Consider the following 27,189-nt stretch of genomic DNA (forward strand, 5'->3'; position numbering starts at 1 on the left):
GGTGGCTGGAGCTGAGTCAGTTTGTTGGCAGCGGCCGCTAAATGTTAGTGGTGGCTGTTTAACAGTCTGATGGCCTTGAGATAGAAGCTGTTTTTCAGTCTCTCGGTCCCTGCTTGGATGCACCTGTACTGACCTCGCCTTCTGGATGATAGCGGGGTGAACAGGTAGTGGCTTGGGTGGTTGTTGTCCTTGATGATCTTTATGGCCTTCCTGTGACATCGGGTGGTGTAGGTGTCCTGGAGGGCAGGTAGTTTGCCCCGGGTGATGCGTTCTGCCGACCTCACTACCCTCTGGAGAGCCTTACGGTTGTGTGCGGAGCAGTTGCCGTACCAGGCGGTGATACAGCCCGACAGGATGCTCTCGATTGTGCATCTGTAGAAGTTTGTGAGTGCTTTTGGTGACAAGCCGAATTTCTTCAGCCTCCTGAGGTTAGTAAGGGAAGCGCCATTGAGGGCTTCCACCATTTTAATGTGGTCAACTGGGTGGGACTTCCAACTACATTGGCTGAACCCTCCTGGTGACCATGTTGGAGTCATGTCCAACAGGGTCATCAGAAGGAATAAGCAAATCAAGAAGAAGAAAATTGACTAATTCAAAATGGAGATTGCCTCAATTAGAGCTCTCCAGTTTGTAGTCCTAAAACCCATATAAGGAGTTACCTCTGGATCGTTCAGCCATTCCTATGGGGAAAATGACTTGGGAAATATAGGGTTTTGGGATAAACACAGAAAATAAGATTAACACAGGTTTAGAAAATCTTAAAAGTTTTGTTCTATGAGATAATATCAGTCAGTTAACATGACCTTCATGAATTCTGAAAGCTTTATGTGTTTTTTTTATTACATAAATGCTTCAATATGCACAAACAGCGACAATGGCTGACGAAGATGATCTCATAGACCAAAACGTATAAGATCTCCTCGGCCTGTGTTAACCAAAGACCTTATTTTTGGCATTTATCCAAAACCCCTACAAAAACTTCCATTCATTTTCCCATAGACTTTGTCCAATGAACCATGGCGGAGTTAGCGCCATTACTATTGTTCTTTATTGCGCTGCCTGTGCGCAGACGCCATAATAGAAAGGCTATTAGGGATGCTTTCTCTATCCTTCTCTATGGTGTGTACGAGCTGTTTGACAGCTAGCCGGGAGACACTTCCTGGTCCTCCATTTGTGGTTTTCAAAATAAGAGTTTTGTATTTAGAACTTTTACTCATGGAAGTCGCACAATGAAATAAGCACATATTACAGCATAGAACATTTATAGGAAAAAAATCAAAGGACAGAGAATAATATTTTTATTTGGTAGCAAATAAAATAAACGGTAGATTTATTCAGAAACGTTCAACCTAACCCACGCTCCAGCTCAGCAGGTGGCGATATACCTTAGACGTGTTTGCAACTAAATGACGCATTAATCCACCGAAGAGGAAAATAATGAATTTGCTCAACTCGAACTGATTCAACAAGCAGGTAGTTTTTGGTTTTATCTACACTAGTGTGCTTTCGTTATAGAACGGATATTTAACAAGCAGTTGGTAATTATAGCTAACACTGTTAATCTGCCGTTCTTTGTGTTATTTTCTTAAATGAAATAACAGTAGCAGCTATATATCAATGGTAGGCTAGCTAGTTAGCCTACCTAGCTAGCTGGCTCTTCTAACGTGCACTGTCCTGGAAAAATAATCAGCGTTTCAGTAAAAGTGACGGCTAATTTTGAACCGCAGTCCCTGGGCTGGTTATTAAAAACAATTCCAATAACAATCCAGACAGACAATGAGAGCACCCAGAGCAACATAGGACAAGCAACACGTAAGTTAGCACGCAGACAGCGCAACAAGCAATAAAACATAATACATCAAATCAACAAAAAGTGTTTGTAACACCTCGCAAGCTACATGAAAAGCGGCAATACACAGCTAGTAATTATGTGCACAAGTCTGATTGTCCTTTAGCCGTGTCTTAATGTTTTTTTGTGAAGGTACTATAGTTGGTGCACTGTATCTACAAAAGTATGTGGACACCCCTTCAAATGAGTGGATTTGGCTATTTCAGCCACACCCGTTGCTGACAGGTGTACAAAGTAGAGCACACAGCCATGCAATCTCCATAGACAAACATTGACAGCAAAATGACCTTACTGAAGAGCTCAGTGACTTTAAACGTGGCACCGTCATAGGATGCCACCTTCACAACAAGTCAGTTCATCAAAGTTCTGCCCTGCTAGAGCTGCCCCAGTCAAGACGTAAATGTTGTTATTGTGAAGTAGAAACGTCTAGGAGCAACAACGGCTCAGCCGCAAAGTGGTAGACCACACAAGCTCACAGAATGGGACCATGAGTGCTGAAGCACGTAAAACTTTTCTGTCCTTGGTTACAACTCTCACTACCGAGTTCCAAACTGCCTTTGGAAGCAACTTAAGGACAGTAACAGTTTGTCTGGAGCTTCGTGAAATGGGTTTCCATGGCCCGAGCAGCCGCACGCACATAAGCCTAAGATCACCATGCGCCAAGCATCGGCTGGAGTGGTGTAAAGCTCACCGCCATTGGACTCTGGAGCTGCGGAAACGTGTTCTCTGGAGTAAACTGTACATTATGCTTGTGTCATTTCAGTGAGAAATGGAGGTGGAATGCTTTGTGTCCAAGACCCTAGAGCTCCTTCAGGAGGAGAGAGAAGCAGAGATCGAGGAGACACGGTATGTATTTAACTCCTATATTATGTTAGAATCATATCATGTTTGTCACATGCGCCGAATACAACAGATGTAGTAGACCTTACAGTGATATGCTGAATACAACAGGTGTAGTAGACCTTACAGTGATATGCTGAATACAACAGGTGTAGTAGACCTTACAGTGAAATGCTGAATACAACAGGTGTAGTAGACCTTACCGTGAAATGCTGAATACAAACAGGTGTAGACCTTACAGTGAAATGCTGAATACAACAGGTGTAGTAGACCTCACAGTGAAATGCTGAATACAACAGGTGTAGTAGACCTCACAGTGAAATGCTGAATACAACAGGTGTAGTAGACCTCACAGTGAAATGCTGAATACAACAGGTGTAGTAGACCTTACAGTGAAATGCCGAATACAACAGATGTAGTAGACCTCACAGTGAAATGCCGAATACAACAGGTGTAGTAGACCTCACAGTGAAATGCTGAATACAACAGATGTAGTAGACCTTACAGTGAAATGCTGAATACAACAGGTGTAGTAGACCTTACAGTGAAATGCTGAATACAACAGGTGTAGTAGACCTCACAGTGAAATGCTGAATACAACAGGTGTAGTAGACCTCACAGTGAAATGCCGAATACAACAGGTGCAGTAGACCTCACAGTGAAATGCCGAATACAACAGGTGTAGTAGACCTTACAGTGATATGCTGAATACAACAGGTGTAGTAGACCTCACAGTGAAATGCTGAATACAACAGGTGTAGTAGACCTTACAGTGAAATGCTGAATACAACAGGTGTAGTAGACCTTACAGTGAAATGCTGAATACAACAGGTGTAGTAGACCTTACAGTGAAATGCTGAATACAACAGGTGTAGTAGACCTTACAGTGAAATGCTGAATACAACAGATGTAGTAGACCTTACAGTGATATGCTTACGGACAAGCCCTTAACCAACAATGCAGTTAAGAAAAAATAAGTGTTAAGTTATTTACTAAATAAATGATAAATGAAGGAAAAATAACATAATTGAAGAGGAACAATAATATAACAGTAACGAGGCTATATGCAGAGTGTTACGTAACCGAGTCAGTGTGGAGGCTATATACAGGGTATTACGGTACCGAGTCAGTGTGGAGGCTATATACAGGGTATTACGGTACCGAGTCAGTGTGGAGGCTATATACAGGGTATTACGGTACAGAGTCAATGTGGAGGCTATATACAGGGGGCACCGGTACGGAGTCGGTGTGGAGGCTATATACAGGGGGTACTGGTACCGCGGGGGTTAGTTGAGGTAATATGTAGGTAGAGGTAAAGTGACTGCATGGACAATAAAGGATTGTAAAAATGGGGGTTGGGGGGGACAATGCAAATAGTCTGGGTAGCCATTTGGTTAACTGTTCAGGAGTGTTATGGCTTGGGGGTAGAAGCTGTAAAGAAGCATTTTGGTCCTAGACTTGGATCTCTGGTACCACTTGCAGTGCGGTACTGGGCCGTACGCACTACCTTCTGTAGTTCCTTGCAGGCGGAGGCCGAGCAGTTGCCATACCAGGCGGTGATGCAACCATTCAGGATGCTCTCGATGGTGCAGCTGTAAAACTTTTTGAGGATATGAGGACCCATGCCAAATCTTTTCAGTCAATAGACATTGTTGTGCCCTCTTCACAACTGTCTTGGTGTGTTTGGACCATGGCAGTTCGTTGGTGATCATCAAGGAACTTGAAGCTCTCAACCTGCTCCACTACAGACCCGTTGATGAGAATGGGGGTGTGATCAGCCCTCCTTTTCCTGTAGTCCACAATCATCTCCTTTGTCTTGATCATGTTGAGGGAGAGGTTGTTGTCCTGGCACCACACTGCCAGGTCTCTGACCTCCTCCCTATAGGCTGTCTCATTGTTGTCGGTGCTCAGGCCTACCACTGTTGTGTCATCAGCAAACTTAATGATGGTGTTGAAGTCGTGCCTGGTCATGCACTCGTGGGTGAACAGGGAGTACAGGAGGGGACTGAGCACACATCCCTGAGGGGCCCCGGTGTTTAGGATCAGCGTGGCAGATGTGTTGTTGCCTCCCCTTACCACCTGGGGGGCGGCCCGTCAGGAAATCCAGGATCCAGTTGCCTTTCAAAGCACTTCATGGCTACCGACGTGAGTGCTACAGGGCAGTAGTCATTTAGGCAGGTTACCTTTGTGTTCTTGGGCACAGGGACTATGGTGGTCTGCTTGAAACATGTAGATATTACAGACTCAGTCAGGGAGAGGTTGAAGAAACTTGACAGTTGGTCCAAGCATGCTCTGAGTACACAGTCATCCGGTACAAAACTAACCATGTTTCCTTTCTGTTGTTGTTTTTAAAGATGTTTTGGTCAGAATGCATTGTGTTGGTCGCTAAATGAATTGCCTCCTTGAGGACATTGAAGTGTTCCTCTTGTTTCCTCTTGTTGTGTACCTGCAGGCTATGGCAGGAGAATGTCTCTCTGAAAGATCTCCAGAGTAAAGGCGTTTGTCTTCTGAAGCTGCAGATAGGAAGCCAGTCAACTGGCCTTTATGGAAGATCACTCCTTCTTCTGGAACCCAGAAAACACATGGGCGTCTCTGTGCTACCTAGCAACAACTTTGGACCCGGTAAGAACGTTGAATATCGGGCCTCCCGGGTGGCGCAGTGGTCAAGGGTAGCTGTGCCACCAGACACTCTGGGTTCGCGCCCAGGCTCTGTCGCAGCCGGCCGCGACCGGGAGGTCCGTGGGGCGACGCACAATTGGCCTAGCGTCGTCCAAGTTAGGGAGGGTTTGGCCGGTAGGGATATCCTTGTCTCATCGCGCACTAGTGACTCCTGTGGTGGGCCAGGCGCAGTGCACGCTGACCAGGTCGCCAGCCGACACATTGGTGCGGCTGGCTTCCGGGTTGGAGGCGCGCTGTGTTAGGAAGCAGTGCGGCTTGGTTGGGTTGTGTTTCGGAGGACGCATGGCTCTCGACCTTCGTCTCTCCCGAGCCCGTACGGGAGTTGTAGCGATGAGACAAGATAGTAATTACTAACAATTGGATACCACGAAATTGGGGAGAAAAGGGGGTAAAATTAAAAAATAAATAAACATTAACGTTGAATATCATAGTTAATGGTCTAGCCGTCTCTATTTATCTACTGTAAGACTCGACTGGTTCCATATATTTGATGTCCTGCCAACTCCTATGGCCATTGGAGTTGGCAAAAAGCACAAACAGGTCTATGAAAAGGCTATTTACACTAAATTTGGCTAAACTAAATCGCTAACTCTCTGATTGATTTATCTGTGGTTGCAGGAGACATAGTGGGTCTGTATGACCTGGATGGCTGTACGCCGTCCTCCCAGCTGTGTACTGGTGTAGTGACCCGCATCAGTCAGTCAGCGGTAACCGTGGCCTGTGAGGACTCGCCGGACGGACTCAACCTGGACACAGACGCTCTGTACAACCTCATGAAGCTGGCTAACGATGTCACATACAAACGCATGAAAAAGTTAGTAAGAAAACCTATGCCCGAGTTTAACCGTTACCCTGATCTTAACACTAACCTAACTCTGACTCTAATCCTAACCTATTCCATTGCTTGTTGTCCGCAGGGCCTTGAACACTCTGAATGGGTACAGCAGTGGACCAGCCTCGGATTTGATCAGCGTTCTCTTTGGCTACTCAGAACCTGGCTCTATATCACAACCAAGTAAGGCTTCCTCTCAGGAATATGTTACGAGCTTACTGTATCACACCAGATCTGGAATTATACTCTCTGAAATAGAAGAATGTGAAAATTATTGCCTTTGTGATTTTGGACATCAGAAAAAAATATTCACTTGTCTAAAAAAAAAAATATATATATATATATACTTCTCAGATGCAAATGTAAGATTGACAATTATCAAATGTAAGATTGACAATTATCAAATGTAAGATTGACAATTATCAAATGTAAGATTGAATTATCTCTTTTCTTTGTTCAGATGACCTGTGTTTCCTGAACACGGGTCTGGATGAGTCTCAGAGACAGGCCGTGTCGTTTGCTCTGTCTCAGAGAGAGGTAGCTGTAATACACGGGCCACCAGGCACTGGCAAGACAACCACTGTGGTGGAAATCATCCTGCAAGTGGTCAAACAGGGACAGAAGGTAGAGATTGTGTCATACAGTACATTGGTGTGTCCATTCTTATCAAGAGAATTATCAAGCATTGACCATTTTATGTTATATTGAAAAAGTTGCAGAATCTGGCTTTAAATATGGTTTAGGTAATGCTTTAATTATGGTTTAGGTAATGCTTTAAATATGGTTTAGGTAATGCTTTAAATATGATTTAGGTAATGCTTTAAATATGGTCTATGTAATGCTTTAAATATGGTTTAGGTAATGCTTTAAATATGGTGTAGGTAATGCTTTAAATATGGTCTAGGTAATGCTTTAAATATGGTCTAGGTAATGCTTTAAATATGGTTTAGGTAATGGTTTAAATATGGTGTAGGTAATGCTTTTAAATATGGTGTAGGTAATGCTTTTAAATATGGTTTAGGTAGTCGCTTTTAAATATGGTTTAGGTAATCTCTTTTAAATATGGTTTAGGTAGTCCCTTTTAAATATGGTTTAGGTAATCCTTTTAAATATGGTTTTGGTAATCCCTTTTAAATATGGTTTTGGTAATCCCTTTTAAATATGGTTTTGGTAATCCCTTTTAAATATGGTTTAGGTAATCCCTTTTAAATATGGTTTTGGTAATCCCTTTTAAATATGGTTTAGGTAATCCCTTTTAAATATGGTTTAGGTAATCCCTTTTAAATATGGTTTAGGTAATCCCTTTTAAATATGGTTTAGGTAATCCCTTTTAAATATGGTTGAGGTAGTCCCTTTTAAATATGGTTGAGGTAGTCCCTTTTAAATATGGTTGAGGTAGTCCCTTTTAAATATGGTTGAGGTAGTCCCTTTTAAATATGGTTGAGGTAGTCCCTTTTAAATATGGTTGAGGTAGTCCCTTTTAAATATGGTTGAGGTAGTCCCTTTTAAATATGGTTGAGGTAATCCCTTTTAAATATGGTTTAGGTAATCCCTTTTAAATATGGTTTTGGTAATCCCTTTTAAATATGGTTTTGGTAATCCCTTTTAAATATGGTTTTGGTAATCCCTTTTAAATATGGTTTTGGGAATCCCTTTAAAATATGGTTTTGGGAATCCCTTTAAAATATGGTTTAGGGAATCCCTTTAAAATATGGTTTTGGGAATCCCTTTTAAATATGGTTTTGGGAATCCCTTTAAAATATGGTTTTGGGAATCCCTTTAAAATATGGTTTTGGGAATCCCTTGTAATCATAATAATGGCTTGATTGTTTTGTTAGTCACACTTTGGACTCTTATTGGTGACCGAGCTACATACCCTGTTGGTATGTTACATACCTAGCTACATACCCCAACCAGAGGCCTTGGATCACAGGAAAGATCTACACTGAGCTAAAGGCTAGAGCTGCCGCTTTCAAGGAGCGGGACACTAATCCGGACACTTATAAGAAATCCCGCAACTCACTCAGATGAACCATCAAACAGGCCAAGCGTCAATACAGGATTAAGATTGAATCCTACTACACCGGCTCTGACGCTCGTTGGATGTGGCAGGGCTTGAAAACTATTATGGACTACAAAGGGAAACCCAGATGCGAGCTGCCCAGTGACGCGAGCCAGACTAGCTAAATGTCTTCTAAGCTCGCTTCGAGGCAAGCAACACTGAAGCATGCATGAGAGCACCAGCTGTACCGGATGACTGTATACTCAGAGCATGCGTGGACCAACTGTCAAGTTTCTTCAACCTCTCCCTGACTGAGTCTGTAATATCTACATGTTTCAACCAGGACACCACAGTCCCTGTGCCCAAGAACACAAAGGTAACCAGCCTAAATGACTACTGCCCTGTAGCACTCACGTCGGTAGCCATGAAGTGCTTTGAAAGGCAACTGGATTCTGGACTTCCTGACGGGCCGCCCCCAGGTGGTAAGGGTAGGTAACAACACATCTGCCACGCTAATCCTCAACACGGGACCCTCAGGGGTGCGTGCTCAGTCCCCTCCTGTACTCCCTGTTCACCCACGACTGCATGGCCATGCACGACTCCAACACCATCATTAAATTTGCTGATGACACAACAGTGGTAAGCCTGACCACCGACAACAATGAGACGGCCTATGGGGAGGAGGTCAGAGACCTGGCAGTGTGGTGCCAGGTCAACAACCTCTCCCTCAACGTGAGCAAGACAAAGGAGCTGATTGTGGACTACAGGAAAAGGAGGGCTGATTACGCCCTGATTCACATCGGTGCTGTAGTGGAGCAGATTGAGAGCTTCAAGTTCCTTGATGTCCACATCACCAACCAACTATTATGGTCCAAACACACCAAGGCAGTCGTGAAGAGGGCACGACAACACCTTTTTCCCCCTCAGGAGACTGAAAAGATTTGTCATGGGTCCCCAGATCCTCAAAAGGTTCTACAGCTGCACCATCGAGGGCATCCTGAGCGGTTGCATCACCGCCTGGTATGGCAACTGCTCGGCGTCCGACTGTAATGCGCTACAGAGGGTCGTGCGTACGGCCCAGTTCATCACTGCCAGGACCTCAATATCAGGCGGTGTCACAGGAAGGCCCTAAAAATTGTCACCCAACCCTGCACATTGACTCGGTACCGGCACCCCCTGTACATATATAGCCTCGTTATTTTGTTACTTAAAAAAAAAAGAAAAACTTTATTTATTAAATATTTTCTTAACTCTATTTCTTGACCTGCGTTAAGGGCTTGTAAGTAAGCATTTTACAGTCATTTTATTTGAATCAATCAATCAAGTTTATTTTATATAGCCCTTCGTACATCAGCTAATATGTCTTTCTCTGTTTTGTTTCTCTGTCCTGTAGGTCCTGTGTTGTGCTGGTTCTAACGTGGCCGTGGATAACCTGGTAGAGCGCCTGGCTAAGGCCAAAGCTAAGGTCCTGAGACTGGGCCACCCTGCCCGCCTGCTAGAGTCCATTCAGAAACACTCGCTAGACGCCGCCCTCGCTCACAGTGACAACACCAACATCATCGCTGACATACGCAAAGATATCGACAAAGCTTTTGTGAGTATTGATAATATGGCATCGATGATAATCACATCTTTATGTGAGTGTGGTGAATTTACAGTGGGGCGCTAGCATGGTCTCTAATGATTTGACTGGTAAATTATAATCACAGATATTTTGGTTTCAGAAGTTACTGTAATACAGCACCAGTCGAAAGTTTGGACACACCTACTCATTCAAGGGGTTTTCTTTATTTTTACAATTTTCTACATTTTAGAATAATAGTGAAGATATCAAAACTATGAAATAACACATGTATAATAACACCAAGTAGTAACCAAAGAAGTGTCCAACAAATCAAAATATATTTTATATTTGAGATTCTTCAAATATAAAATATTTGTTTTACACTTTTTTGTTTACTACATAATTCCATATGTTATTTAATAACTTCGATGTTTTCACTATTATTCTACATTGTAGAAAATAGTACAAATTAAAGAAAAACCCTTGAATGAGTAGGTGTGTCCAAACTTTTGACAGGTGCTGTATACAGTATATCAATATCCAGAAATTCTACATGTCAAATCATTGATAAACTCCCAGCTCCTCGCATTCGGATTTGCGAAAGACTTTTAGACTTCGATAATAAGGTAATTTTTCTCTGTGTTTTTTTCATGATGTATTGGAATGCTTCTAGGTTTGATATTGTCGTGTTTTCTCAATGTTTGGTGAAGATGGGGATGAAGAAGATGAGTGACAAACGAGATCGGATCCACCTGAAGAGGGAGGTAGGAGAGCTGAGGAAAGAGCTGAGGACCAGGGAAGCTACAGCCATTGCTGAGGTCCTCAAACGCGCTGATGTGGTTCTAGCCACTAACACAGGTGAGTGATGGTGGATATCAACAGTTGTTCATTAGGGCACACACTATAAAACGTTTCAAAAATGTTTTGCAACACACAAAAAAAAGGAAAATGTGCATTTCTGATTGAACAAGTCCTGGTTGCCCCTTCCTATTTCAGTCCGTTTTCTTCCCTTTGGTGCCTAATGAACACAACCCTCTGTCTTCATTGTGACTGGATGTGTGTCCTATTGAACAATAATATTACCTGTCTGTGTTGTCTCCAGGTGCTAATGATGGTGGCCCTCTGAAGAACCTACCTGTAGACCATTTTGACTGGGTGGTGATCGATGAGTGTGCCCAGGCGTTGGAGAGCTCCTGCTGGATCGCTCTGCTCAGAGGCAGGAAGTGTATCCTGGCTGGAGACTACAAGCAGCTGCCACCCACCATCAAGTCTCACACGTAAATATCAGCTCTTCTTATTGGTCCCACCAACACATATATGTTGCTCTGTGTATAGTCAGTGGAATTGGTCACATTTCGAGTTTGGAGACCAAGGGGGGGTGCATGTAGATAAGGTATAAGATGGGGCGTAAAACGGAGCCTTGAGAGCAGGGCTCAAAATTTAAAGGCGTCCCATCTTCCCGGTGTAACAGTTTAACTTTAGTCCGTCCCCTCGCCCCGACCCGAACCAGGGACCCTCTGCACACATCAACAACAGTCACCCACGAAGCATCGTTACCCATCGCTCCACAAAAGCCGCGGCCCTTGCAGAGCAAGGGGGAACCACTACTTCAAGGTCTCAGAGCAAGTGACGTCACCGATTGAAAGGCTATTAGCGCGCACCACCGCTAACTAGCTAGCCATTTCACATCCGTTACACCGGGACGATAAAAATATATCTGGGACGGTTCCAAATAGACTCAGGGACAATAACTCTTTCTTTCTTTAAGCAACAAAGCTGATGCAACAGAACGTTTTAGCTTAAAGTGTTGATTAACTATTGTTGCTTGACATTAAAGCGCAGCGACGCCCACATGGCGGTAGACTTTCAAATGTTTCCAAAAATGCAACTGGCAGAAAAACAGGGTTCTCAAAGTGTACCGTACACGAGTGCGGTTTTAATGAGACAGAGAGGATTTTCCACGCACCGGCAGAACAGAGAAGCTACGTCTGGTATGACGAGGGGTGAGGGTGTGTCTTTTTGTCAATAACAGCTGGTGCGCGATGTCTAATATTAAAGAAGTCTGGAGGTATTGCACCTTATGATAAGCTGTAGACCACACACTCTACCAAGAGAGTTCTCATCTGTATTATTCGTAGCAGTTTATTTACCACCACACAACGAAGCTGGCACGAAGATCGCTCTCAACCAACTCTATAAGGCCATAAGCAAAGAAGAAAATGCTCACCCAGAAGCGGTGCTCTTAGTGGCCAGGGACTTTAATGCAGAAAAACTTAAATCAGTTTTACCAAATTTTTACCAGCATGTCACATGTGCAACCAGGGGGGAAAAATCCTAGACCACCTTTACTCCAATCACAGAGACATGTACAAAGCTCTCCCTCACCCTCTATTTGGCAAATCTGACCATAATTATATGCTGATTCTTGCTTACAAGCAAAAACTAAAGCAGGAAGTACCAGTGACTCACTCAATACGGAAGTGGTCAGATGACGCGGATGCTACACTACAAGACTGTTTTGCTAGCAGGAATACACCACCTTAGTCATTGGCTTCATCAATAAGTGCATCGATGACGTCAACCCCACACTGACTGTACGTACATATCCCAACCAGAAGCCATGGATTACAGGCAACATCCGCATCGAGCTAAAGGCTAGAGCTGCCGCTTTCAAGAAGCGGGAGACTAATCCGGACGCTTATAAGAAATCCCGCTATGCCCTCAGATGAACCATCAAACAAGAAAAGCGTCAATACAGGATTAAGATTGAATCCTACTACACCGGCTCTGACGCTCGTCTGATGTGGCAGGGCTTGCAAACTATTACGGACTACAAAGGGAAACCCAGACGCAAGCTGCCCAGTGACGCAAGCCTACCAGACGATCTAAATGCATTTTATGCTCGCTTCGAGGCAAGTAACACTGAAGCATGCACGAGAGCACCAGCTGTTCTGGATGACTGTGTGATAACGCTCTCGGTAGCCGATGTGAACAAAATCTTTAAACAGATCAACATTCACAAAGCCGCGATGGATTACCAGGACGTGTACTCAAAGCATGCGCAGACCAACTGTCTTCACTGACATTTTTCACCTATCCCTGACCGAGTCTGTAATAAAATAAAAATGCTCCAATAAATATTTAAAATGAGCAACAGGTAGTGGGTTCTGACTGCCCCCAGTCATACCTGCCATGTAAATAGTTTGTTAAACAGTATTCATGCTTGTCGTTTTTACTTTTTGCCATATTTAAAATGGATACTTGGATTTCAATCAATACTATTATTTTTCTCATCCAGGGCTGCGTCTCAAGGCCTGTCTGTCAGCCTGATGGAGAGGTTGATCCTGAAGTATGGAGACTCCGTAGTCAGGATGCTGACAGTGCAGTACCGAATGAACAGTAACATCATGACCTGGGCCTCAGAACAGATGTACCAGGGGCAACTCACCGCACACAGCTCAGTGGAGAAACACCTGCTCAAGTAACAACTGCCTCCTTTTGGCTACGTTTACACCGGCAGCCCAATTCAGGTTATTTTTGCCCCAAGTATTGGCATCTGGTCTGATTTGGTCAAAAGATCAATAATTAGTCAAAGGATCAGAATTGGGCTGCCTGTGTAAACACAGCCCATTTATCTCACATCAAATTAGTAGACATTTTAAGGGTTTAGGATCAGGGTTTGGTTCAATTCCATTTGAAATCAGTGAATACAGTAATTAAACTGGAAGTCCAATTTGGATTTTCATTCTAGACTTTCAGTTAATTCCTTGATTGACGGAAGGAAGTTGACTCTCACTTTACTTCCTGAATTGAAATGGAATTGACCCCAACCCTGTAAGTAACCCAGTTCTAACATGGCTTTTCCCCTGAACAGAGATCTCCCAGGAGTAGCCAGTGTTGAAGAGACCAGCACCCCTCTCCTCCTCATAGACACAGCAGGCTGTGGGCTTAGTGAGATGGAGGTGACAGACGAACAGTCCAAAGGAAACCAAGGTCAGCTTTCTAAATGATATGAGGTGGTGTCCTATTTCCTGTTAGTTGTGGATTTTATGTTGTGATCATGTTTTTTATTTTACTACTACCAAACCAAAATGTCCCCTAGCTCAACACAGTATGACCTAGTCTAAACTAAGAGGAAACACTCGGGTATCTTGTCTTCTTAGGACCCGTGTGCGGTGCTGAAATCTAATAAACTAATTGTGATGAACTCGTATTCTGATAAACAGGTGAGGTGGACATTGTGGAACTGCACATCAAAGCGTTGACTGAAGCTGGGGTGAAACCTAAAGACATCGCTGTTATTGCCCCTTACAATCTGCAGGTGAGTCACGGCTGCTTTCTGCACTATTGAACTTTTAGCTCTCTTTGTTTTTGGGGTGGAGATCAGTTGAGTTTTGCAGAGCCCTGTGTCTTGTAAGCCTTGATCTGAAATGTTTGTGACAGAAGGTGCAGAGGCTGTTTATGTTCTTGTCTGTGTTTAGGTGCATCTCCTGCGTCAGCGTCTCTCAGCCAGACATCCCGATCTGGAGATCAAGTCTGTCGACGGCTTCCAGGGCAGAGAGAAGGAGGCTGTGGTGCTGACCTTGGTCAGATCTAACAGGAAAGGTAAACTCGTGTGTGTGTGTGTCGTCTATTTCTACCAACGTGCTGATGTACTAAGTTCTATCTCTCCTTCAGGTGAGATAGGGTTCTTAGCTGAAGACCGGAGGATCAACGTGGCGGTGACTCGAGCCAGACGTCACCTGGCCCTGGTGTGTGACACGCAGACCGTCCAGACCCACGGCTTCCTCAAGACCCTCATCGATCACATGACCCAGCACGGAGACGTACGCACCGCCTTTGAGTACCTGCGGGTAGGTTTATAATCCTTTTAGAATCAATAACGTATCAGTCTATCAAGGGAATGTTTTTTTAGTCCCCCCCATTTAAACGTACTTGTTTTGCTATCGATATTGGCAATACTAGCCTAAAAAATATTGTATTCCATATCGGCAATACTAGCCTAAAAAATATTGTATTCCATATCGGCAATACTAGCCTAAAAAATATTGTATTCCATATCGGCAATACTAGCCTAAAAAATATTGTATTCCATATTGGCAATACTAGCCTAAAAAATATTGTATTCCATATCGGCAATACTAGCCACAAACACAGTATTCATACCCCTTGACTTATTCCACATTTTGTTACAGCCTAAATTCAAATGGATGAAGTATTATTATTTTTCTCACATCTCCACACATGATGACAAAGTGAAAACATCCTAGTAATCTGCTGTCAGAGCCAAGGCTCTTCATAGAACAGTTATGTTGTGGGCTACTTTAGACTAGTACCTGGTACGCTCTGTCCGCTAATACCAGATTATTAACTGGAAGTAGTTTTCTATTCATCACTCTCGGGTTTCCTTCCTCTCTGGTAACTGAGTTAGGAAGGACGACTGTATATTTTGTAGTGACTTGGTGTATTTATGCACCATCCAAAGTGTAATTAATAACTTCACCATGCTCAAAGGGATATTCAATGTCTGCTTTTTATTATTTTACCCATCTACCAATAGGTGCCCTTTGTAAGGCATTGGGAAACCTCCCTGGTCTTTGTGGTTGAATCTGTGTTGGAAATTCACTGCTCGACTGAGGGACCTTACAGATCATTGTATGTTTGGGGTACAGAGATGAGGTAGACATGTTAAACACTATTTCACAATCCATGAAACTTTATTATGAGACTTGTTAAGGACATTTTTACTCCTTAACTGAACTTTAGGCTTGGCATAACCAAGGGGTTGAATACTTAATGACTTAATGACTTAATGACATTTAAGCTTTTCATTTTTAATTAAGTTGTAAAAATGTATTAAAACATAATTCAATTTTGACATTATGGGGTATTGTGTGTAGGCCAGTGACAAGAAATCTCAACTTAATCAATTTACATTTCAGGCTGTAACACAATAACATTTTGGAAAGTCAAGGGACCGTGTATAAATACTGAACAAAAATATATAAATGCAACATGCAACAATTTTAAAGATTTTACTGAGTTACAGTTCATATAATGAACTGAAATCAATTGAAATAAATAAATTAGGCTGGGCAGGGGCACAGCCATGGGTGGGACTGGGAGAGCATAGTCCCACCCACTGGAGAGCCAGGCCCACCCACTGGGGAGGTAGTCCCACCCACTGGGGAGCCAGGCCCAGACAATCAGAATTCGTTTTTCCCCCAAAAAGTGCTTTATTATGGACAGTTTCAATCAGCTGTCAGGGTGGCTGGTCTCAGACGATCAGGCAGATGAAGAAGCCAGATGTGGAGGTCCTGGGACGAGGAAGCGCATGCAGCCTCAATTAGCCTAGCTAGCTAGCTTAATTAGCTTCTCCAAGTTTGATTCAGTCAAGACAGGTACTACGTAATCACATTACAATGATAAATAACAAAGCTATGTCTGCTATAGCGCGGGTCGGCTTGGTTGGTTGCTGTCTCTCATCTGTGTAATTCGCTCACACGCACAGTAGCCCCTGCTAGAGCGCCATCCTCTCCCTCACGCTGTATCAGCTCCGGGTTAATAAAGTTGCTTTAAAAATGTATTTTTCTGTTGCTTCCCTCACTTGGAGCAGACCGGGTCTGGATCCGACCAGACCTATTCGGAACGGGTCTAGTTGTACTCAGGTCTGTTACAGAACCGGTCTCTATTTAACCATTTTATTTATGCATATCGGGTTATGTTGGGAAAGCCCCAGTTCTATTTCAGAACGGGTCCAACTCTTTGGACCGGTGAAGGCCTCTAAAGCCTTAAAAAGCCTCTTGGCTAACGTCGACTACCATGCTTACTTACTAGCTTCCCCCTGCATTATGGCAAGCCCATTCCTATGTTCAGATCACGGAGTTGGAGGAAGTGACGTGTTAGGTTCTAAATAACCAAAAAACCAAAAAACTCAAGGACGATTTAGTAAAGCTCAAACCAAGTTTATTCACCCACTGGGTCACGTAGCTGCATAAGACAAAGACATATTCACACAAGCACTGGTATTTAAACCTTCCTCCTATGCTGAGTCTCCTCCTTACACATCTGGACAGCCAATACACCTCTGTTACTAGGCAAGACTTTAGTGATGCGTGTTCTTTCTCACGTCATCTGACCTCGGGCCAAATTCCTGACTCCTCCCCAACTCACGTCTGTCCTGTTGATTTGAACCAGACTGTGGCCCCTTTCCATAGGATCCCTGATGTCTAACAATAACATGTTCTGACAGGATGTAAAACATTCTACATTCCCCTCTCTCCCTCAGTGACATGAATAAGGATATTTCACGTTCAGAACCCATCAGAAAGAAATGGTTTTGTGTGCAGTCCCATGAGCACTTGGCTGGGGCAACCCCTGGAGCGAGGGACTTTGGCACAGGTCTGAGTGACCGGTGTGCCCACACGCAGTCTCTGTGGTTCGTATAAGCCCCCAAATGAGCGGTCTCCAGCTCAATGCTTTTCATTCCTGGGAATAAGATTCGATTACGAATCACTCCTGTGTGTTACAACAGCAGGGTCTGTTTTTCAGAGCCGTCTGTCCCATTCCCAGCTAGGTTACAAGGCGCTTTGTCGCCAGGACCTCTGACTGGTCGGTAGGGTAACCTCCATGATAACTCTTTCCCTGGGAACATAAACCGAGTGTGACAACAGTACTCCAAGGTGGCACGGCCAATCAGGGTACGTCACTGAGCCCTGGTACCCAGAGTGGGCCGGGCTTTAGACAAGCCCAGGCAGATAAACATTGGGTTTTTTTCAACAGAGTTCCACAGTGTTCACCGGTGTAGTCTCCTTCGCCATGTTCAGACACACGGTTGTCAAGAGTGGTGGAAATGGAAGAAGAAGAACCAGATGGCACTTCTCGGGAATCTCGCTGTCTGCTCCGACCAATTACGAGCATGCGCAGTGTCTCCATGGATCATGCGAACATTGACGTCAGGGTACAGGCTACAATTTGTTGTGCTCTTTCCGAGTTTCTGCAGCGTCATCACGTTGACTGTTCTCCAGGCCTCAGTGCCTGTTTTGAGGGAGGAAAGATCCTCCCGTCACCAGAAGCAGTCCGAGTGGTTCCTATGTCGAAGATCCAGAATGGCTGGTATAAACTTTGCGTGGCGTTCTAGACCGACGCGCCCGCAGAAAACACCTCAGTCTACAAACTAAGAAGAATCAAGAGCCTCTGGCTAATACAGCCAACAGTGTTATACACATCCATGCACGGGCAGGTTTGGCAAGCGAGGCCAGAGATTTGATTCTTACGGGCCTGGCCCCTAAGAGGGCCAATCTGATGGCTAGAGGTTTACCTCCGACTGATATTGCTACCGTTCAGTCTGCAAAGGGGGCCCTCCATGAGAAGGCTGTATGGATATAAGTGGCAACCATTTTGAGCTCTGGTGCCAAGGTAAAGGAATGGTTCCTTTTCAGGCGGGATTATATTTCTCCATAGTATGTTGTACATAAGTTGACTGACTGAAAGGGAACGTAACGTTATGACTATAACTACTGTTCCCTGACGGAGGGAAACGAGGTACAACACCTGTTTAGCCCCGCACCGCACATTCCTGAGCTCGGTGAAGAGCGGTTTGAAATGGAAGGAATGAAACCCGAGCCTCACACGTATCACCTGTGGAAGGCGGGGCTTCTAGCGAGGCGCGGATTTCATTGGCCTTGTCAGGCACAACTCCCCATAGTATGTTGTACCTCGTTTGCCTCGTTAAGGGAACAGTAGTTAGAGTCATAACGTTACAATATTAAACTATAAAATATCGATATAGGCAATATTAGCCTAAAATATATCTATTGATAAAGGCAATACTAGACTAAAATATATCTCGATCGATTTAGGCAATGCTAGTTTAAAAATATTGTTATCCATATGGGGCAATACTAGCCTGAGAAATAAATTGGTATAAATCGAAACTGAAAGTATCATCCATCCATTCTACAGGACATTGTGCCCCAGAACTACACCAGAGACCACCGAGATACCAAGTCTAGCAACACTACCGCTAGCAGCTCCTCATCCACCTCCAACAAGCAGAAGGGCAGAGGTCAGGCTGGGAGCAAGGTGGAGCCAGGACACAAGAAGACCTCTGGGGGGAACAAGACCCAAGGAGGAGAGCCCCAGACAGGTTCAGCTATGACGTTATTCACATACTGTAGTAATAAGGAAGAGTTTAACGGTTTGGAGAGGCTGGTTTTCCTGAACCAGAGTAAGCCTAGTCCTAGACTAAAAATCAAATTCAATGGAAAATCTCAATTGAAAATTTTATTCCAGGATCAGGTTAAATCTAACCCCTTGCTGTGGTAGTGATACCGAAATATGCACACAACTGAAATTTTAAACAAAAGTTTACATGTTCACGTTGATTGACATGACACAGATCCCGGCACACACAGCCAAGCCAGACGTTCCACTCCCACGGAGGAGGAGCAGAGACTGACCCAGATAAAATACCTGGAGATCAAGGGCCAGGTGGAGTGGTTCCGACAGGACCCAGACCAGACAGAGCTACGGTTTCCCTCCACCCTCAACTCCCACGACCGCCTGCTCGTACACCAGGTACATAATACTTTGTGTTTTTGTTAAGTTGCTGATGCAAAGTACACTAACTTCTACGGCTACCGATTAGCTCAAACAAAGCACACAGTTTTTCTTCAGGAAAATTACTTTTTTGTAGTTGTACATTATCAATGTACAAATTATAGTGAGGCTTTTCATAAGCTCATTTTGTGTTTCACTTTCTCACCTGCACCCTGTATTGTACTTTGATGTTGTGCTTTGTTTTTCCTGTTGCAAATAAATAAAGCTAAAAACTAAAATTGTAAAACAGGTTGCAGAGGAGCTGGGCCTGAACCATGAGAGCCAGGGAGAGGGAAAGGACAGATGCATCACTGTCTCCAGACCCCCGACAGGGCCTAACGAGGCTGGGGAAGAAGTGGAGCAACAAGCCCTACAACCAGCAGCCGTCCTGGAGGAAGACAGTGTTACAGGGCCTCCTGTAGAGCAACCCGCAGCACCTGTAGATCTCAAGACTTTACATCTGGAACGAATGAGACGGGAGCAGGAGAGGAGGGAGCAGAAGAAGCATCTAGAGACCGTCCGTACAGCAGGACAGACTCAGACTGCTAAGAAGGCCAAGGCAAAAGGTTAGTGTAAAAAATGATGATCAAATTAGCAGTCAAAAATGATGATTAAAATAAGTTCTGATCAAACCGTATTCATCATTCCTTTATGATCAACAAGGTTCACTCTAATTGCCTGTTTTATTTTTGATCCTCCGATATACAGTACCAGACAGAAGTTTGGACACACCCACTCAATCAAGGCTTTTTCTTTATTTTTAGTATTTTCTACATTGTAGAATAATAGTGATGACATCAACACTATGAAATAATACATATGGAATCATGTAGTAACCAAAAAGTGTTAAACAAATCAAAATATATTTGAGATTCTTCAAATTAGCCACCCTTTGCCTTGACGACAGCTTTGCACACTCTTGGCATTCTCTCAACCAGCTTCATGAGCTAGTCACCTGGAATGCATTTCAATTAACAGGTGTGCCTTGTTAAAAGTAAATTTGTGGAATTTCTTTCCTTAATGCGTTTGAGCCAATCCGTTGTGTTTTGAGAAGGTAAGGTTGGTATACAGAAGATAGCCCTATTTGGTAAAAGACCAAGTCCATATTATGGCAAGAACAGCTCAAATAAGCAAAGAGAAATGACAGTCCATAATTACTTTAAGACATGAAGGTCAGTCAATCTGGAAAATTTCAAGAAATGTGAAAGTTTCTTCAAGTGCAGTCGCAAAAACCATCAAGCGCTATAATGAAACTGGCTCTCATGAGGACCGCCACAGGAATGGAAGACCCAGAGTTACCTCTGCTGCAGAGGATAAGTTCATTAGATTTACCAGCCTCAGATTGCAGCCCAAATAAATGCTTCATAGAGTTCAAGTAACAGACACATCTCAACATCAACTGTTCAGAGGAGACTGCGTGAATCAGGCCTTCATGGTCAAATTGCTGCAAAGAAACCACTACTAAAGGACACCAATAATAAGAAGAGACTTGCTTGGGCCAGAAACCCGAGCATTGGATATTAGACCAGTGGAAATTTGTCCTTTGGTCTGATGAGTCCAAATTTTGAGATTTTTGGTTCCAACCACCGTGTCTTTGTGAGATGTAGAGTAGGTGAATGGATGATCTCTGCATGTGTGGTTCCCACCGTGAAGCATGGAAGAGGAGGTGTGGTGGTGTGGGGGTGCTTTGCTGGTGACATTGTCAGTCATATATTTAGAATTCAAGGCACACTTAACCAGCATGGCTACCACAGCATTCTGCAGCGATACTCCATCCCATCTGGTTTGTGCTTAGTGGGACTCATTTGTGTTTCAACAGAACAATGACCCAACACACCTCCAGGCTGTGTAAGGGCTATTTGACCAAGAAGGAGAGTGATGGAGTGCTGCATCAGATGACCTGGCCTCCACAATCACCCGACCTCAACCCAATTGAGATGGTTTGGGATGAGTTGGACCGCAGAGTGAAGAAAAAGCAGCCAACAAGTGCTCAGCATGTATGGGAACTACTTCAAGACTATTGAAAAAACATTCCAGGTGAAGCTGGTTGAGAGAATGCCAAGAGTGTGCAAAGCTGTCATCAAGGCAAAGGGTGGCTACTTTGTTTTTGGTTACTACATGATTCAATATGTGTTATTTCATAGTTTTGATGTCTTCACTATTATTCTACAATGTAGAAAACAGTAAAAATATTGAAAAACCCTTTAATCAGTAGGTGTGTCCTAACTTTTGACTGGTTCTGTATAATTTCTCTCCTCTAGGAAAGACCAAAGCGGGTGCCTGTGAGATCGCTGCGGCTGCGACGGCGGACGATGATTTTGACACCCTAATAGATGCTGTGGTGAAGGCAGAACGCGTCTGTAGTTTTGTCAAGTGTAAAACGTTAGTCATTTATCTGGGACAACTCTGTCTGTTCTGCAACAGACAATACTGCCTCGGTCACCACATACCTGAGGTAAGACGTTGTTTCCAAATCTAGGCAAATTATTTTCTGACTGTATTATGTTCCACTGTTTAGTAAACATTTGCATGTTTTGCTGTCAGAGTTAATCCGTTAACTCGAGTTAATCAAGACGTCTATATAAGTCCAATGCAGCCATTTTTATCAAATCATTTCTGGTTAACAATTTAAGTACCTTACTGTGATTTGTTTTTTAATTAAAATGGCCAAAAGACACTGTCTTCTTAGCAAAATGCACATTTTCAAGCAGGAATTTGGCTAGGACAGTCTGGAAGTGGCCTGAGGAGCCTAATGGGAGGAGCCTACTGGGAGGGTAACCTGAAAACTAGCTCTTATTGGCAGAGAAGAAACCCTTTGTTGTTCTATTAACTTACACCGCCTGGTGATGTTACCAGAAACCCAGCCAATCAAACTGACATGTCAGGCAGTCTTTTCAAACAGCTCTTACACTAAAAGTGCATTATCATAAATTTCACATTATTATTCCAACTTTATAGCGTGAAAATATATATATTAAACACAGGGAAATCACGTTTTGGGCTGCACTGCCCTTTTAAATGACAGATCACTAAACTAATTCTGCATTTGCGAGTTAACTCAATTACATTTGTTTTCCGTTTGACATCCCTAATTTGTTGTAACTCTTATCTACCAGTGGTCACTTTCAGGTATATTTTGTATTTAGTGGACTGATTTAATTTAGTTTCACATTTTTGGAAAGGTTATTCTCTGATGTTTCTGTGTTGTGACTCCTCGGTGACTGTGTTGTGACTATGTTGTGACTCCTCCAGGTCCATGGGTGTGGAGACCAAGCCAAGGCCAATGCCAGGATGAGGATCAGTAAAGAAGGGGTTCTGTATGCCGGTAGTGGACACAAGAACAAGTCTGTAGATCCGAACAAGAAGGCCTACCTACACAGGAAGCTGGACTCCAAACTCAAAGACATGGAAAAGCAGCGGAAGACCAAACCCAAAGAGAATGACAAGAATTGACCTTTGACCTTTTTAAATCCAGTTTGTCAGTGACTGTAAGCTCTGAGGATGATCCTTTGTGGACTGAATAGATATAATTATTAAACAGATTACTGCTAAATTATTTCAACCGGTCTGTCAATATCTTGTGTTTTAATATAGTATATAACGTCTTATAAACACACATACAGGACATAACAGGACATAACTTCCAGTACTTTATTGTCCATTAACTTAGAGAATGGAGTTGTCTTTATGCTCTGAACCCAATCCCCCGAGACACACCCTGATGGACTGGAGGCAATGGGTCATCTGCAGAGCCGCGTCCCTGAAAAAATTAGTAGGGGGTTAGTGCCTTGGTCGCGGCACAACGGCAGGGGACGGTATCTAGGATGATGCCAGCAACCCTCCAGTTGCCGGCTCACTGCACCAGATTTTCCCATCTGAGCTGGGATTCGTACCGACGACTCTCCGGGTGCTGGCCCGCTTCTCTGACCACTAGGCTACTTTAATATTATTATATATTTCTTAGCCTTTATCAACGGTTCTGATTTCATTATGGTTGTCAGGTGCTACTGAAGTCTCTTCTTTTTTTTCTGATCGTGTAATTTAGGCATGGGTAACTGGCAGCCCACGGATCAATTTCCAAATTGTAAAAAAAAAAAATGGAATTCAGTCGGCGTCTCAACATACTAGTAGAATACACATGGTGCCAGTCCCAAATGTACTTGTTCATCATCACTCAACTAGCCCAGAAATGGTTCAGGGGCGCTGCATTGACCCATTGCCATCAGGGTATGTCTCAGGGGATTGGGTTGTGAGCATAAAGACACATTTCCATTCTCTGTAAGTTAATGGACAATAAAGTGGAGGCCAGCAACATAGTTTCACTTGGGGCCTGAGCCTGGTTGCATAAAACATGGTAAGTGTTTCTCTTTAGGAATCATTTCCCCTTACCTAAGGGAATTGTTAAAGGCCGTTGCTTAGAGCACCTAGGTAAGGGCTTACTTAAGGGGTTTTACGCTAGTCTAAAGTCCTGTAAAGCAGGAAGAATCTCTTGTTACCATGGAGATGACCTGATTCACTCACTGAACATCTCATCAAAGAGCATTTTATTTTGGGAGATCACAAAATAGAACTTCTACATTCAAGACAGGAGAAATAAGTTGATTCATAAGATAATAAAACATGTTTCTCTACTTTAATCTCAATTTGTTTCTATTACTTTCTAGCACATCAAGCTAACTTACAGAGTAGGTAGCTTAGCTAGCTAGCTTTGTAGCCATGGATTGTGCTCCTTCCATTGTTTCACTAGGTAGCTATTGTTAGCTAGCTATACACCTAGCTAGCTAGTTGATGTTTTCCTTTTTGCAACCAGGGCAGAGAAAAACATTCACCTGCACAAATTCACCTTAAAATATTTTGTGCAACTGACTTAGTCAACCAGGGCCCGGTTGCATAAAACATCAAGTTATTCATCACCTCATCGTTTCCCTTACAATTTCCTTAACTTTAAGTCAGTTGCACAAAACATTTTAAGGTAAATTTCCCTCATAAATTAAGTGAAAAAGTTATGGGTGCCCATGAGGTCCCTTAACTGCTTCATTCAGTATGGATATCACTGTAAACCCCATTTGTGGAGGTGCCCTGGTTTCAATAGAAAAACAACCACCAGCTAGGTAGGTAGCTAGCTAGTTAGCTTCTTAGCTAAACAGTGGAAAGTGCACAATCCATGGCTACAAAGCTAGCTAGCTGGCTAGTTAGCTAACTACTCTCTGTAAGCTAGCTTGACTTGCTAGAAAGTAATATAAACAAGTTGAGACAAAAGTAACTACAATGAACATGGTTTATTATCTTCTGAAGCAATTTGATTATCCTGTGTTTATTGTAGAAGTTAAAAAAATCTACCACAAAATACATTATTTATTTGAGACATTTAGTCAGTGAATCAGGCCATCTCCATGGTAACCAGATGCCATACATGCCGTCAAACTACCATAATTTAAGGATTTTATGCCCTTACCTGAGGAAATATTTGAGAGGCTCTATGCAACGCCCTGAAACAATTCCCTTCGGTAAGGGAAAACTATTCCTTAAGGGAAATACTAAAGATGTTTTATGCAACAGGGCCCTGACCTACAGTAGGCATATGTACAGTTGAAGTCAGAAGTTTACATACACCTTAGCCAAATACATTTAAACTCAGTTTTTTCACAATTCCTGATATTTAATCAGAGTAAAAATTCCCTGTCTTAGGTCAGTTAGGACCACTTTATTTTAAGAATGTGAAATGTCGGAATAATAGCAGACAGAATGATTTATTTCAGCTTTTATTTCTTTCATCACATTCCCAGTGGGTCAGAAGTTTACATACTCAATTAGTATTTGGTAGCATTGCCTTTAAATTGTTTAACTTGGGTCAAATGTTTTGGGTAGCCTTCCACAAGCTTCCTACAATAAATTGGGTGAATGTTGGCCCATTCTTCCTGACAGAGCTGGTGTAACTGAGTCAGGTTTGTAGGCCTCCTTGCTCGCACACGCTTTTTCAGTTCTGCCTACAGATTTTCTATAGGATTGAGGTCAGGGCTTTGTGATGGCCACTCCAATACCTTGACTTTGTTGTCCTTAAGCCATTTTGCCACAACTTTGGAAGTATGCTTGGGGTCATTGTCCATTTGGAAGACCCATTTGCGACCAAGCTTTAACTTCCTGACTGATGTCTTGATGTTGCTTCAATATATCCACATAATTTTCCTCCCTCATGATGCCATCTATTTTGTGAAGTGCACCAGTCCCTCCTGCAGCAAAGCAACCCCACAACATGATGCTGCCACCCTCATGCTTCACGGTTGGGAAGGTGTTCTTCGGCTTGCAAGCCTCCCCCTTTTTCCTCCAAACATAACGATGGTCATTATGGCCAAACAGTTATTTTTTTGTTTCATCAGACCAGAGGACATTTCTCCAAAAAGTACGATCTTTGTCCTCATGTGCAGTTGCAACCCGTAGTCTGGCTTTTTTATGGCGGTTTTGTAGCAGTGGCTTCTTCCTTGCTGAGCGGCCTTTCAGATTATGTCGATATAGGACTTCTTTTACTGTGGATATAGATACTTTTGTACCCGTTTCCTCCAGCATCTTCACAAGGTCCTTTGCTGTTGTTCTGGGATTTTCGCACCAAAGTACGTTCATCTCTAGGAGACAGAACACGTCTCCTTCCTGAGCGGTATGACGGCTGCGTGGTCCCATGGTGTTTATACTTGCGTACTGTTGTTTGTACAGATGAACGTGGTACCTTCAGGCATTTGGAAATTGCTCCCAAGGATGAACAAGACTTGTACAGGTATACAATATTATTTCTGAGGTTTTGGCTGATTTCTTTTGATTTTCCCATGATGTCAAGCAAAGAGGCACTGAGTTTGAAGGTAGGCCTTGAAATACATCCACAGGTACACCTCCAATTGACTCTTTGCATTTAGCCCTATCAGAAACTTCTAAAGCCATGACATATTTTCCGGTATTTAAAGGCACAGTCAACTTAGTGTATGTAAACTTCTGATCCACTGGAATTGTGATACAGTGAATTATAAGTGAAATAATCTGTCTGTAAACAATTGCTGGGAAAATTACTTGTCATGCACAAAGTAGATGTCCTAACCGACTTGCTAAAACTATAGTTTGTTAACAAGAAATTCATGGAGTGGTTGAAAAACAAGTTTAATTGACTCCAACCTAAATGTATGTAAACTTCCGACTTCAACTGTAGATTCCTCTTTGGGATTCAGTTCATTCATAATTAATATATAATTGTACAATGGAGAGATGGAAATAATAATTGAGAGGTATGGTGGAAAATAACACACTGTAATGCACACGCACTTAAACCTGTACATTTCCACTGTCTGAAGGTCTTGTAAGAAGAGGTATTTTCCCACTCTGCCTCTGTTCAACTTAGTCACACGGCAAATGCCTTCAACTGTATGTACAGTGCATTCGGAAAGTTTTCAGACCCCTTGACTTTTTCCACATTTTGTTACGTTACAGCCTTATTTTAAAATGGATTAAATGTTTTTTTCCCCCTCATCAATCTACACACAATAACCCATTATGACGTCACAATACCCCATAATGACAAAGCAAAAACATAATTACAAATAAAACACTGAAATATCACATTTACGTAAGTATTCAGACCCTTTACTCAGTACTTTGTTGAAGCACCTTTGGCAGCAATTACAACCTTGAGTCTTCTTGGGTATGATGCTACAAGCTTGGCACACCATTCTTTTTTTCAGATCCTCACAAGCTCTGTCAGGTTGGATGAGGAGTGTCACTCCACAGCTATTTTCAGGTCTCTCCAGAGATGTTAGATTGGGTTCAAGTCCAGGCTCTGGCTG

General features: G+C 43.1%; 1 protein-coding gene across 2 annotated transcripts; it reads left to right on the forward strand.

Annotated features, from left to right (window-relative positions):
• Positions 1–1,384: 1,384 nt before the first annotated feature.
• Positions 1,385–22,922, forward strand: ighmbp2 (immunoglobulin mu DNA binding protein 2). Of its 2 annotated transcripts, none has more exons than XM_071415640.1 (19): positions 1,385–1,473; positions 2,613–2,695; positions 5,142–5,311; positions 5,987–6,182; positions 6,286–6,383; positions 6,661–6,824; positions 9,596–9,796; positions 10,477–10,624; positions 10,869–11,043; positions 13,065–13,247; positions 13,641–13,759; positions 13,993–14,087; positions 14,248–14,371; positions 14,444–14,619; positions 18,731–18,914; positions 19,167–19,345; positions 19,617–19,932; positions 21,628–21,821; positions 22,619–22,922. In XM_071415640.1, the coding sequence occupies exons 2-19, from the start codon at positions 2,619–2,621 to the stop codon at positions 22,817–22,819; spliced, it is 3,000 nt and encodes a 999-aa protein (XP_071271741.1). In that variant the 5' UTR covers positions 1,385–1,473; positions 2,613–2,618; the 3' UTR covers positions 22,820–22,922. The 2 variants fall into 2 exon arrangements, with proteins under 2 accessions (XP_071271741.1, XP_071271742.1); XM_071415641.1 differs by lacking the exon at positions 1,385–1,473 and adding an exon at positions 1,691–1,812.
• The last annotated feature ends 4,267 nt before the right edge of the window (positions 22,923–27,189 follow it).

The sequence above is a fragment of the Salvelinus alpinus genome, chromosome 9, assembly GCF_045679555.1.
Source record: "Salvelinus alpinus chromosome 9, SLU_Salpinus.1, whole genome shotgun sequence".
In the NCBI taxonomy this organism is placed as follows: Eukaryota; Metazoa; Chordata; class Actinopteri; order Salmoniformes; family Salmonidae; genus Salvelinus; species Salvelinus alpinus.

Excerpts from the sequence above, each read along its gene's own strand:
- ighmbp2 (XM_071415640.1), top strand. The coding sequence starts at position 2,619 with ATGGAGGTGGAATGCTTTGTGTCCAAGACCCTAGAGCTCCTTCAGGAG. Across the intron at positions 6,825-9,595 it reads TGGTCAAACAGGGACAGAAG|GTCCTGTGTTGTGCTGGTTC; the intron begins GTAGAGATTGTG and ends TCTGTCCTGTAG. Across the intron at positions 18,915-19,166 it reads AGGAGGAGAGCCCCAGACAG|ATCCCGGCACACACAGCCAA; the intron begins GTTCAGCTATGA and ends GACATGACACAG.